At 43.3% G+C, this 12863-nt stretch overlaps 1 protein-coding gene across 1 annotated transcript in view; it reads right to left on the bottom strand.

The window, feature by feature from the left end:
* Positions 1–12863, bottom strand: part of MCF2L2 (MCF.2 cell line derived transforming sequence-like 2) — a 255369-nt gene that overhangs the window by 117509 nt on the left and 124997 nt on the right. The window contains exons 8-10 of the mRNA XM_023187621.1: positions 7762–7886; positions 7033–7147; positions 5847–5966 (exon numbers count right to left, since the gene is read on the bottom strand). Coding sequence (XP_023043389.1) covers positions 5847–5966; positions 7033–7147; positions 7762–7886 — 360 coding nt within the window. The remainder of the gene's footprint in view (positions 1–5846; positions 5967–7032; positions 7148–7761; positions 7887–12863) is intronic.

Raw genomic sequence — 12863 nt, 5'->3', positions numbered from 1 at the left:
TTCCAAACCCCTTTCCTCCTACCCTCCCAGTCATTCAAGAAGCCCTGCAGGGGCCATTGCCTTCTTAATGCCTTTCAAGTTCTGACCCCGTCTCTGCCACCTCCTTGTCACTGTCTGCTCAGGCCTCATGGTTTCTCATGGGGACAGCTGGTCTCCCTGCTTTTCTTCAGGCTCTCCTTCAAATCATGCTCCAGACTGCTGACAAAGCAGCGATTCCAACACATCTTATTGTGTCTACATCACTCCTAAGCTTCAAGCCCTTTTCTGGGGCCCCAGGGTCTTCAGGAGCAAGCTTAAACTCTTGAGCAATGCACATGGGGTCTTTCGTTATCTAGCTCATACCTGGGTGTGCCTCTTACCAAGTCCTCCTCCACTTCCTCAACTCCATTCTCTGCTGCAGCCATACTAATTATCCATTTGTTGTTCCCCAAATATTCAGGCAGCTTTAGGCCTCCATCCCTTCTCCACCTGCTGTCTGCCTAGAAAGCCCATCCTTCCCTACTCCCCCTCACCCATCCTCTACCACACCCATACTCCTCTGGGGCCAGCTCAATCTGAATTACATTTCAGACTTCACCTTCTCCAGAAAACTTTCTCTGTGCTTCTCTTGATCAGAGCACCTGCTTCATTACATTGTGATCACTTATCTGCTGCCTGCACTATGCCACAGACCCCTGTGGTCCAGAACCAGCTCTTATTCAACTGAAAACAGGGCATGGTGCATCTGAGGTACTTACAAATAAATGCTGCACAAAACAAAGAGGAGTACTGGTATAGAAACAAGTGACACAAATCAAGTAGTGGCTAGTTAAAAGGACTGAGGCGAAAATACCCAGAGCACTTGCTCTAAACAGCAAAGGCCCAGGTACACTGGTTACAAGACGATTGCAATACTCATTCCCTGGGCAGTGATTTTTGACTCTTTGGTTCACTGCTGTGTCCTCAGAACTTAAACAGTACCTGGCATGGTAGGAGATGAATAAATATTTGCAGAATAAATGTCAAATGAATGACAGACCTTTACTAGCACTGCTCAGCTACTGCAGACTGAACCTAGGACATGTTCCATAGCACAGAATTTATCCCTCTACCTCTGTAATATTAATAACAACAGCTGACATCTACTGAGAGCTTACTATGTGCCAGGCACCGTTCTGAATGCTTTACATTTGCTTATTTCTTTAACTCTTCACAACAAGAGGTTGTGATACAGGTACTGTTTTACCAAAGGGAAGCAGAGGCACAATGGCCCAAGGTGACCCAGGTAGGAAAGAGAAGAGCCAGGCTTCAAACCCAGGCAGTCTGGCTCCAGGATCTGGCTCAGAGCAACATACACAGAGAAAAATGGCTGCGCTTATTCTGGCTAAGCTTAGAGACCTCATTTGGTTGCTCCAACTTGTCTGACTTTAGTCAAATATAGAAACATGAGACTTGGCAAGAAAGTCTCTGTTGACATTTTTTTTTTTTAGTCCAGCTGCCTAATTTATTAAGAACAGGGCAGAATTTTCTGGGTCCAGGGAAATTCACCACAGGATACTTCCAAATCGCCCTGTGGTGATCAGAGCCTGCCCTTCCCTTGGCATATAGTATTTCACCCTTCAGAACTGTCCAGAAGACATTTGAGATGTTAGAGGAAAGATGTGAGTAACAGGTCCAAATGTGTCTAGGGAAAAACACCCATAAAGGCAACTGAGGAGGCCGGGCGCGGTGGGTCACGCCTGTAATCCCAGCACTTTGGGAAGCCAAGGCCGGCGGATCACAAGGTCAGGAGTTAGAGACCAGCCTTACCAACATGGTGAAACCCCATCTCTACTAAAAATACAAAACTTAGCCGGGCATGGTGGCGGGCACCTGTAATCCCAGCTACTCAGGAGGCTGAGGCAGGAGAATCGCTTGAACCTGGGAGGTGGAGGTTGCAGTGAGCCGAGATTGTGCCACTGCACTCCAGCCAGGACGGCAAGAGTGAAATTCTGTCTCAAAACAAAAAGGGCAACTAAGGAGCAACCTGGATTCAGCCACCATATGGCTGGAAAGTCACTATTACAGAATTGAAAGGACAACAATAGTTTCTGACCACTGAATATTGACCACTGACCACTGACCACATTGCAGGCCAACCACATGAAGTCCCTACCATGCATCTAACTCATTTAATCTTCACAGGGTCTCTGTGAGGTAGGAATTATTATCTCTGCTTTACAGATGAGGGGGACCATATTCAGAAAGGCTAAGAAACGTGACTAGAGTCATACAGCTGGTACTTGTTAGAGCCAAGATTTTAATCCATCCCTATCTGACTCCAAAGCCTATGTTCTCGTCACCTTCCAACTACCTGGCCTCTCCACATGTGCTATGAAATCCTCCTGGTGCCTGCAAAGAAATTTACAGTGAAACTTCCAAATTGAAGCTTATATTTTTAGTTTATATACCTCCTGCTCAAGATAAATAGTCATCAAAATCTCCAAAGTAATAAAGAAAGCGTGAGGGAAAAATGGCTAAAATCCGGTACTCTGATCACAAGCCCATCTGGGATCTTTCAGATGCTGAAAATTCCAGAAGGCTGGATAGTCAAGTTGCAGCTTAGAAGTTGCGATTCAGAAATCTTTATTGAAATAACAGTTTATCCCCCCCGCCCCCCGCCCCCCACCCGAGGACTCTACTGGTATAACAGATGAGAGATGAGAGTGCCTACTAGGGAAGAAAATGGCAAGAAAGCAAGTGATCTTACTCTATCAGGGAATCTAGACAAACCCACAGATGATCCATAGGGATAGAGTGTGTGTATGGGGAGGTGGGCCAGATGAAACAAGAAAGGCAGAAAGTTAATGGTTGTTGAAATTGAATGATGGACACTTGGAGTTCATTGTGCCAATCTATCCACTTCTGTGTGTGTTTGAAAATCTCACACATGTACACAAAGCCATGACCCTCCAACTAGATGACATCCTTAGATGTTAATGGCCTGGGTTCCATGCCTTCTTAGACATAGCACCCTTATAGGGAGAGGTCAAGGCTGAAATCTGGTGGTTCCTATCCAGGATAGGGGAACACCCTATCCTGGTATGTTCCCTGCTAGCTCCTCAGCAAGGGTCTCAGTATGCTCCCACAGTCAAAACCTGGCCACAAATTCTGCTTTTATAGAAGACCTTCTATAAATGATTTAAACTACTGTTTCTCAGAATCAGGAAGGAGCATTCAAAAGACTGCTAAACCCTCAAACCAGAACAAGATAAAGAGCAGGCTGAATCAGCATGTGACAGGAGCCTGGTTAGTGAGCTGACTCTGAGGTTACTTGTGAGGATGATGTCACTGTGTGGAATAAGGAAGCTGGCAACATCCCAGACCCAGTGTGTGGCTGTGCTGGGAGGGAGTTGGCCCCTTGGTGCCGAGGAAAGGACAAACCCCAAGCAGATATTTGTCAGATTGTGGCCAGACACAGTCTTGTTCCTTTAACACTTTAAAGGACAAATGGAAAGATTAGCCAAACCCTAATCATCTGAAGAAGCCATGCCTCTGAGAAGTCTGAGGGAAGATATATTGAAAACGATCTCAGTTATGGTGAGACAGCTTTGTTTGATTGACCCAAAGGCAGAGACACAGGTGTACTGCATCCTTCAGGAAGCAAGTTTAGAAACAAGATCTGCAAGTCACAGGATGTGACAGGTCTGCAAATCCTGCAAGTCACGGGTCATCCACAGTGGGCTAGTCTAGTTGCTTTCAGAATGTTGCCCATGAAGGTGGGTCATGGGTTCACAGAGCATTCCTGTGTTCCATAACCATAGGTTTCATCCCTAGCTCAGGTCAGCAACTTTTGAAGCATATACCAACGACCACAAGTTCAAGGAGGTGGGCAGAAGACAGAATGTGATGCAGTCATGCAGATCCATCACCACTATTCAAAACACAGTCCAGAGCACCTTCCAAGGGCTTTCTGTTCCACTGAGAATAAAATTCAAATCCTCACAAAAGATCTCAGGGTGCAACAGGACCACCACCTGGCCTCTGCTCATCTCTGTCTCCTCATTTCCTCCTGGCCCACCTGCTCTAGCAATGTTCCTTGAACTCACCAAGCTCATTCCCACTTTAAGACCTTTGCACTCGCAACTCCCTAAGTCTTTGCATGATTACACAGACTGAACAGATCTCAGATCAAAGGTCGTCTTCTCAGGCCTTTCCAGACCATGCTAGCTAAAGTAGCATCCCCAGTCACTTTCCATTATATTTTGTTTTCTTTTTTATATCACTTGTTACTATCTGATGTTATTATTAATTTGATTGCTTTTTAGTGAATCGTCTCTCTCCAGTAGAACGTAAGCTCCATGAGGGCAGAGTCTGGACTGTCTGGCTCACCGCTGCCTCCATGGAACCTAGGATAAGGAATACCTGTTGATGAATAAATAACCCTCCGGATAGGTCAGTAGTCACTTTCATATATATACAAAGGCATTTTTATTGATGAGGCACTTTTTCTTAATATATGAATAAGCAAAAAATATAGTACCTATATTCAGTAAAAAATTCTTTTGAAAAAACTAAAATGTTAAAAGATTGGGGCTGTCCTGAAGAATCTAAGACATACAGTCATCATAGATATGAAATTCACCTTTTCCGTTGTTTGAGAAATGTTCCTGATGACTCGTGTGTCTTTGGCACTAGTCTATCTGACAAATGGTCACTGGTAAGAGAAAGAGCACTCACTAGGGAGGGATGGGATTGGACACACAGGTGGGTTTGTGTGTTCATGCATGTGCACAAGCACCTGCAGCTCAGAATCTACAACCGACAGCTCTTAGAGTCAGTGTGGCCTTAGTATACTTTGTTTTGTATCCTTTAGGGGTGTGTGTCTCCAACTGTAATGTACAAGTCAATCACCTGGGGATCTTCTTAAAATGCAGATTCCATTTCCAGGGTGGGGTCTGAGATTTTATATTTCTAATTAGCGCTTACTCAGGTGACATCTGTGCTGCTGGCCAGAGGCTCACACTTTGGCACATCTCTAGTACTGCAAAATTGCCATCTGAGAAACATGCCTCCAGATTAGCTAAGAAAGGAAGCGCTAACCATAGGGGACTTGGTTCCCAAGACCCAAAAATATAAAGAACCTAATTTTAAACAAGCAGAAAGGAACTTGTATGGAAAGAGATGACTCCGCTTTCTTCATTTGTAATAAAACAAATTTGTAAATACTTAAAATGTAATCACTTCTAAATGCTGACTTGTGTGCAGATCTGGGACACTGTTTAATTCCAGTATGGGATTGTAAAATTCTTTTACAAGTTTCATATTTACAACTCCTGGGACATGAGAAAGGAGAAAGCTTTGCCAATTCTGTGTAGCAATGGAACTAATGTGGACCAGTTTCCCCCATCTAACTGTCCTGCTCCAGGTATAAAACTAGTCATTTTTTTTTCCTGGTTTCCCCTTTGAAAGTTTCCCATCTACTACCAACCCCACAACCCCCAGCCCCCTAGTCCAGGCTCCAGGGAGGAGCTCAAGCTGATTGGTGAGACTCTGAGAAAATTGTTCTGGTGAGTGATGAACCTGCTGTGACCTTCTCCCACTTGGTTGCTGACCACGTAAGAGGGCAGGGCTGGTCCAGAGTCCTCACCCCACCTGAGCATCCAACCGCAACTATATGTTCAGTGGCTTTAATAGGACTCTGTGCTGCCTGTATCATTCATAGCAGTTGTTAACGTGCAACTCTCCTTGGGATCCTGGGGTGACTGAAGGGCAGGACTGGGCATTCCTGTGTCCTTTAGCAACTTTCCAATAGCAATGACTGGACATGATCCATCACCGTCCACAGCAACCTCCTTCCCAGTACACAAAAATGTCAGAAAGCAAACCTGGCTTTTTTCCTCCAGTTTTTTGTGTTCCTTAAGAAGCTGCTCCACGTGCATCACGCTGTCTCCAATGCCTGTAAACTCTGCTTGTTCTTCCAGCAAATTATCCAGGGTAAACTTAGCCTACAAGAAACATTAGAACAGTCCAGAAGTAAACCAACACTCACTCACCTGAAGGTATAGGTTTGTTTTGCTTCAAGAAAACTCAAAATTCCAAAGAGGATTCAAGACTTGTATATATCTATATATGTTAAGAAAATTTTTTTTGCAGCTCACTAACTTTCAAATTAAGCTGGGGGTGCAGAATTCACCTGTAGTTGAACTATTAGAACTATAGTCAACCGATTATCAATCAAAAAGGAAGATAGCTGGGTCCAGTGGCTCATGCCTATAATCCCAGCACTTGGGAGGCTGAGGCAGGAGGATTATTTGTGCTTAGAAGTTTGAGACCAGCCTGGGCAACATAGGGACACCTCGTCTCTGCAAAAATATTAAAAAATTATCTGGGCCGGGTGCGGTGGCTCACGCCTATAATCCCAGCACTTCGGGAGGCCGAGGCGGGCGGATCACAGAGGTCAGGAGATCAAGACCATCATGGCTAACATGGTGAAACCCCGTCTCTCCTAAAAATACAAAAATTAGCTGAGTGTGGTGGCGGGCACCTGTAGTCCCAGCTACTCGGGAGGCTGAGGCAGGAGAATCCCTTGAACCAGGGAGGCGGAGGTTACAGTGAGCTGAGATTGCACCACTGCACGCCAGCCTGGGCAACAGAGTGAGAAAAAAAAAATTATCTAGTGTGATGGGGTGGCATTGTCTGTAGTTCCAGCTACTTGGGAGGCTGAGGTGGGAGGATAGCTTGAGCCCAGAAGATCAAAGCTGCAGTGAGCCATGGTTGCACCACTGCACTCCGGCCGGAGTGACAGAATAAGACCCTGTTTCAAAAAAAAGCAAGATAAACCATCGCTGAAATGCCATGTACTGCAACAGGAAAATGGTATTCTAGAACACCTTTACTCCACTGAAAAAGTGAGAAGGCAGTTGGAGGGGGTGGTCTGTAAAGAAGCAAGGAGATAAGGAGAAAGCTGGATTAGGGAAAAGAGGGAAACCCCATACCAAAGAGTGAGGAGGGAGAGAAAACCAGAGGTCACGGTAGCAGAAAAGAAAGTTATATTAAACAAGAAAAGAATACCTTACAAAAATCACGCTCAAAATGCTGTAGCTGTAGGCATTGGTTAAGCTTCAAATGATGACTGGACCAAAACTGACTAAAGGCTTTTTCTGTTTCATCCAGTTGAATTAACAACCTTTCAAGAAAGAATAAGAAAGTGCTGTTAGGTTAGCATTCATTTCCACAGGCATCCATAGAGGCCTATGGGTAGAACACCTGTGTCTTCGGTCAGTGGTATCAATTGCGACCATCTCCCTATTATGAAAGCATGTGTCACCTATGCCTTTCTTCTGGCTCAGCGGGCTTTGCACCTTTCATTTTCCAATCAGGACACCCACAGTGCAGGCAGCAACTTCACTTCAGATGCAGCTGCTGTGCTTTAGAATGTGCTCCAGCTGATCTTACCTTCATGCCTTCTTTCTTTCTACCTGAGACACACGAATATAAAGCACAGCTCCAAGCCAAACTGTTATTTGGAAATGAAGCCCAATAAATACTACCCTCTCCCTCAAAATCCTAGGGTGGGAGCATGTCATAGACACTGAAGAGCGGGGAATGGAATGCTCATAAAAAGATCTCCGTACGTGGATGCCAGATGGACGTGATCTTTTTTCCTTTGTCTCAAATATTCTTCTTCCTTGGCCCCACCAAGACCCAATATTGGCTGTTCCAATCTGTTCTTGGTTGCTCCAGAACATCTAGGTCTATATATTCTCTCCTGAAAAGGCAGATTCCACCTCACTCACTCACCTTTCCATGGTAGTTACATTCTCAAGTTGATTGAGATTGAGTGTGCTGTTGGGACATTTGGTGGCTGGTTCTTGGATGCATGACAGCAATGTGGCCCCCTGCTTTCCAAGTAATTTCAGCTCATCCTAGAAAATAAAAGTAGTCTATCTTAGAAGGAATTAGAAAAAACAAATTCTTGGTAGAATTGGGGTGAAGAGGTAGATCAGTACATTTTTCATTTAGGAAATTAAATGCTGATGAAGTCAAGATGCAGCTTTAAAATTAATCAATTAACTTATCCTTGATAGGCAACGCACCGACATGATACAAAATTCAAAATGTCTGAAAGGGTATACACCAAAAAAAGTATATTTTTCCTCTTCAAAATCAACATCTGCTTTTTGTATATCTCAAGCTACTGTTGTAAATTAAAAGCAAAACTAGTTAATACAACCTAGTTTTAATCCAAGACAGTGACCAGAAACAAGAAAATGATAGATATTGAATGTTGAATGTTAGAAACTACCGAGCAATAATAACATAATAACTGCTAGTTGATCATAAAAATACTTCGGTTGGTCTCATCAATAAACACCTGCCTCTCCCTCCACCTGCCAACCAACTGTGGCCTTGTTTAATTATTTAAGTTTGGCAGATATGGGCAGCAATTTCAGTTTAACATGGAAAGACTCGTACTTCCAAGCCAACCCCCCATTCCGCTTTTTTAACACAAAGACTTAGTGCTATGCAGTTGTGGAAGGCTACTTCCTTCAGCCAACAGCTGTAGTCCTTTCTTTGGACAGTGCAGGTCATCTCTCATTGCCCTGAGTCTTACCCATAAAGAAAGCCTGGGCTGCAAAACAAAAGTGGCAGAGCCTGAGCTAGAATTTTGTGCTTGGGAATTATGGGTTTGATTCCTGGGTCAGAGGAGGCTGGTTTGGTATGCCCTTGAGCATTAGAACAGGCCCATAGTTCTAAAACAAACCAAGAGATCACCTCTGCACACATAAACACTGAGTCACTTCCTCTAGGCCCAGCCACCTCTGTGGTCTTCACACAACCTAGAGCTCATTCCCTGTGGGAAGAGTTTTAGACTTCCCCACTCTGATCACATAGAAGTCCTGGACCCTCTCAAGCTCATACCTTTGTTGTGTCCCATCCTACTCCAGAATTTCCCCTGGAAGGGTTACATGGCCATACCCATCCTCAAACCTGGCCCTGGATCTGGCTGATGATGGACTTGGCTTCTGTGAGCTAGCCCTTCAGGGTTCTTTGGACACGTCCTCTGGCTCTGCCCACTCCAAATAGTGCCCCACATTAGCCACGTGGCTGGCACTCTTGCCTGGGAATCAGGCATATCTCTTCTTTTCCATTCTCATGTGTCAGCCCTCATTTGTTATCTCATCAATGCTCATTAAATATTTGTAGGTTGGATAAATTAATAACAGCCTAAAAGAAGTCAGGTTGCAGATGGATAAAGACAAATTAGATATGATGGAAAAAATGTACTCCTGAGTCAGTGTCTTAGCCATTCTCTCATCCCACCCACTAAAAGGGTCGTGGCTTTTCCCACTCATTTTCTTAACTGCTGCTGAGCTTCCAGCAACACACACACACACACACACACACACACATCCATATGTGATGAAGAGTTGGGAAGAAAGGGAGAGAGGCTAAAGGAGAAGCGCCATATTGGTGTAGCAGAAGGAGACACTGGAGGGGGAAGCTGGGAAGAGGGATACACCCGAAGTGTGGCAGAGCATGAAGAAAGTGTATGAGACAGGGAAGGTGAATCTTCACAAGTGATGTCACACACTGTATATCCCCTTTACACTGTTTAAAAAGGATACAAGCAAAAATTGTGACCTAGTGACTGCTTTGGGATTCAACCACATGGTCAACTTGAGTAGGGTTACAAAAATCTGTCATGAACACAGACGGAAAGATGGAGCAACTATGGTACTTAGAAAGGGTAAGGGGAAGTTGCTCAGCCTAAAACTGGAGTTTCAGCTTCCATGGAAAGAAAATAAGCTTTTTGGGTATTTAATTTTTTTACTGCCTGCACTCAGGCTGGAGGAGGAACTCAGGGCACTGTCTTCCAGAACATGTGTTTAAGTTCATACTCCCTTTTGTAGAGTCTCCTTTTCCCTGTGCTGACAGGGTCCTGCTGGTGGCAGGGTGAGGACTGCTTGTAAACTGAGAGATAGCTCATTGCCTACCAAAGTTCCCTTTCCTCAGAAAATGGGAGCCCCACCACCACCTTGGAACAGGATCCAACTGGCAGACGAGGTGGAGGTGCCGTTGTGCATGCGCTCTGAGCACTTGCTCGGACTCTCCTTGATGGGTGGAAAGGCACACAGCAGAAACGATGGGTAGCTGAGTCCTGTCTGCTTGTCTCATTCATCCGGAGCTCAGCTCTCTCAGGGAAGGCTAAAGCTGCTTGTGTTTACAAGACTTGCTCTTCCTTTCTGTCCCTCAGATGAGAGAGAAATCACAGCGAAAATAAGATTTCAAATTTAGTATGAAGCCCAAGGTGCCCACGATTTGATTGGACAGAAAATAGCACTTACTGAAGTCGAGAGCACTCTTTGATTGTAAGAACAGATTCAGGCCCAAACTGTGGCTCAGGCTGGGGGAAAGAATTTATGTTTCTGGGGAAGAGCCTTTTTTAAAGTCATCAGTTTGCTTAAAAGTTTGATACGATTGTTCCACTGTGGATGTTTTGAGATTTTTTTCTGTGTGAACTGATTTGCTTAATATACTGAAGGGCCAAAAGAAAAGAGGTTCTACTGGAAGACTATTTTGAACAAAATAGTAACAACTCCCTAGAGAAATAGCAAGTGAGACTGAAAACCTCTCCAACTCAATGGCTCTCCTATTCTGTTTGATTGTAGAGGCGACCAGACGCATATACCTAAGATAGAATAAAGTCATCTGCTTTAGGGCCCATTATTCTCTCTGAGTCATGAATTTTGATGTGAAAACAAAAATTCACTAGTAAAACATGCTTTAGTAGCAATGATAATATGAAAAGACATTTTCCACATCATTCCTCGTGGAAAAATAGATGGCTTTTAATTCCCCCTTTTGAATAATATATGTTCATATTAGCACATGTTAGCCTATGTTGTCTCCAAGAAAATAAATTTGGATGTTTATTCAATGAACTTTCTAATAAAAATCTTCAGATATGGTAGGTAATATTTTACTATTTTCAGTTTCTTATTTGTGAGCATTCATTATTAAACAATGATTTGAATTCCAGCTCTGGAGTCCATATTCTGTACTGTCTGTGTAATGTCCATTACTGTGAATTCCTCTCAGTCTCTTTCCACCTCAGTAAAATGGCAATAATATCTGCCTGGCAACATTAAATATTGCTTCATTAAATGTATTTCATGAAAAAAAAAAAAAAAAGATATCTCTTAAAGATCCCAGGAGAAAGGAATTCAAGAAATCAAGCCAAATCCCCTAAGCTGTGCTAGCTGTTTAGGAAAAAACACTCTCCAGGCTGGAAGAAAATGGTAAATCACATGCTACAACTTTTATAGCTATTTAAATAACTATAAAAGTTCACTGTACTGAAGAATGGATCTTATAATAGTTTTTCACTTTTCTAGCTGGAAAAGAAATTATGTAATGACATATAGAATCTTTGATTAAAAGGTAGGTAAAAGACCAGTAAGGGTAAAATAAAATATGCATAAATAACCACAAAAACTACTAAGTTATTAATACAAGTTTAAACAGTATCTCTCTTTTTCTTTTCTTTCTTTCTTTTTTTTTTTGAGACGGAATTTCACTCTTGTTGCCCAGGCTGGTGCAATGGTGTGATCTCGGCTCACTGCAACCTCCGCCTCCCAGGTTCAAGCGATTCTCCTGCCTCAGCCTCCCAAGTAGCTGGGATTACAGGCATGCGCCACCATGCCCAGGTAATTTTGTATTTTTAGTAGAGATGGGGTTTCTCCATGTTGGTCAGGCTGGTCTCAAACTCTTGACCTCACGTGATCCACCCGCCTTGGCCTCTCAAAGTGCTGGTATTACAGGTGTGACCCACCATGCCCGGCCAGTACCTCTTTTTTTCTAATATAAACCATTTCTCTCTTTAAGTCATTTTTGGATGCGAAAGAGGAAAAATGTAACTCTAGTTTAATGATTTTGGTATTCGTGCTTCTAAGCTACAAGATAAGGAATCAAATTTGAATTGGGACAATAATCAGTAATCACAAAAAAGCCTTAAGAAATTATCTGTATTTTTTGTTTGGTTGGTTTTATGGTTTTTTGTTTTGTTTTGTTTTTGAGACGGAGTTTCACTCTTGTTGCCTAGGCTGGAGTGTAATGGAGTGATTTTGGCTCACCGCAACCTCTGCCTCCCGAGTTCAAGTGATCCTCCTGCCTTACCCTCCCGAGTAGCTGGGATTACAGGCGCCAGCCACCATGCCCGGCTAATTTTTGTATTTTTAGTACAGACAGGGGTTCACCATGTTAGCAAGGTTGGTCTCGAACTCCTGATCTCAGGTGATGCACCCCCACTCGGCCTCCCAAAGTGCTGGAATTATAGGCTTGAGCCACTGTGCCCAGCCTGTGTTGTCTTTTAAAGGATGTTAATTAATATTACTTGGTAAAATAAAGATAATAATATTTTAAATCCAAATTCACTTAATATTCTTAATTGAGGTAAACACTTGGACAAATTAAATCGCTTTCAGAATTTTGTCTGAAAATAATTTCAGGTCTTCACCAGGATTTTAGGGTAGCATGGAATATAAATGCAAGAATTTCTTTTACTAAAAGGTCAATTAAATGGAACCTTCTAATTTCCTTTCACTTGTCTTACAGCTTGGATAGGGGGTGTTTAACCAAATTAACATAATAGAGTATAAATGTTAAATAATACTTCTAACTATGTGGCCTCCAAGGTTACTCCACCCCATAACCTGAGAGAAGTCTTAGCCTCCTTTGCTCAGAGCTGCCTGTTGTAATTCTGAGAACAGCTGGTTAGCATGCATAAGGAAATCCTCTTACTCCATCCTGGAAACTGGTTCTTTCCCACCTGTTTACCTCTGCAGAACTCTTTGCCTGTGTAGAGAAATATAGAACACCCACTCATCTGCCTTCCCTGT

This window comes from Piliocolobus tephrosceles, chromosome 2, assembly GCF_002776525.5.
Source record: "Piliocolobus tephrosceles isolate RC106 chromosome 2, ASM277652v3, whole genome shotgun sequence".
NCBI lineage: Eukaryota > Metazoa > Chordata > Mammalia > Primates > Cercopithecidae > Piliocolobus > Piliocolobus tephrosceles.
This window is presented reverse-complemented; position numbering and strand designations above follow the sequence as displayed.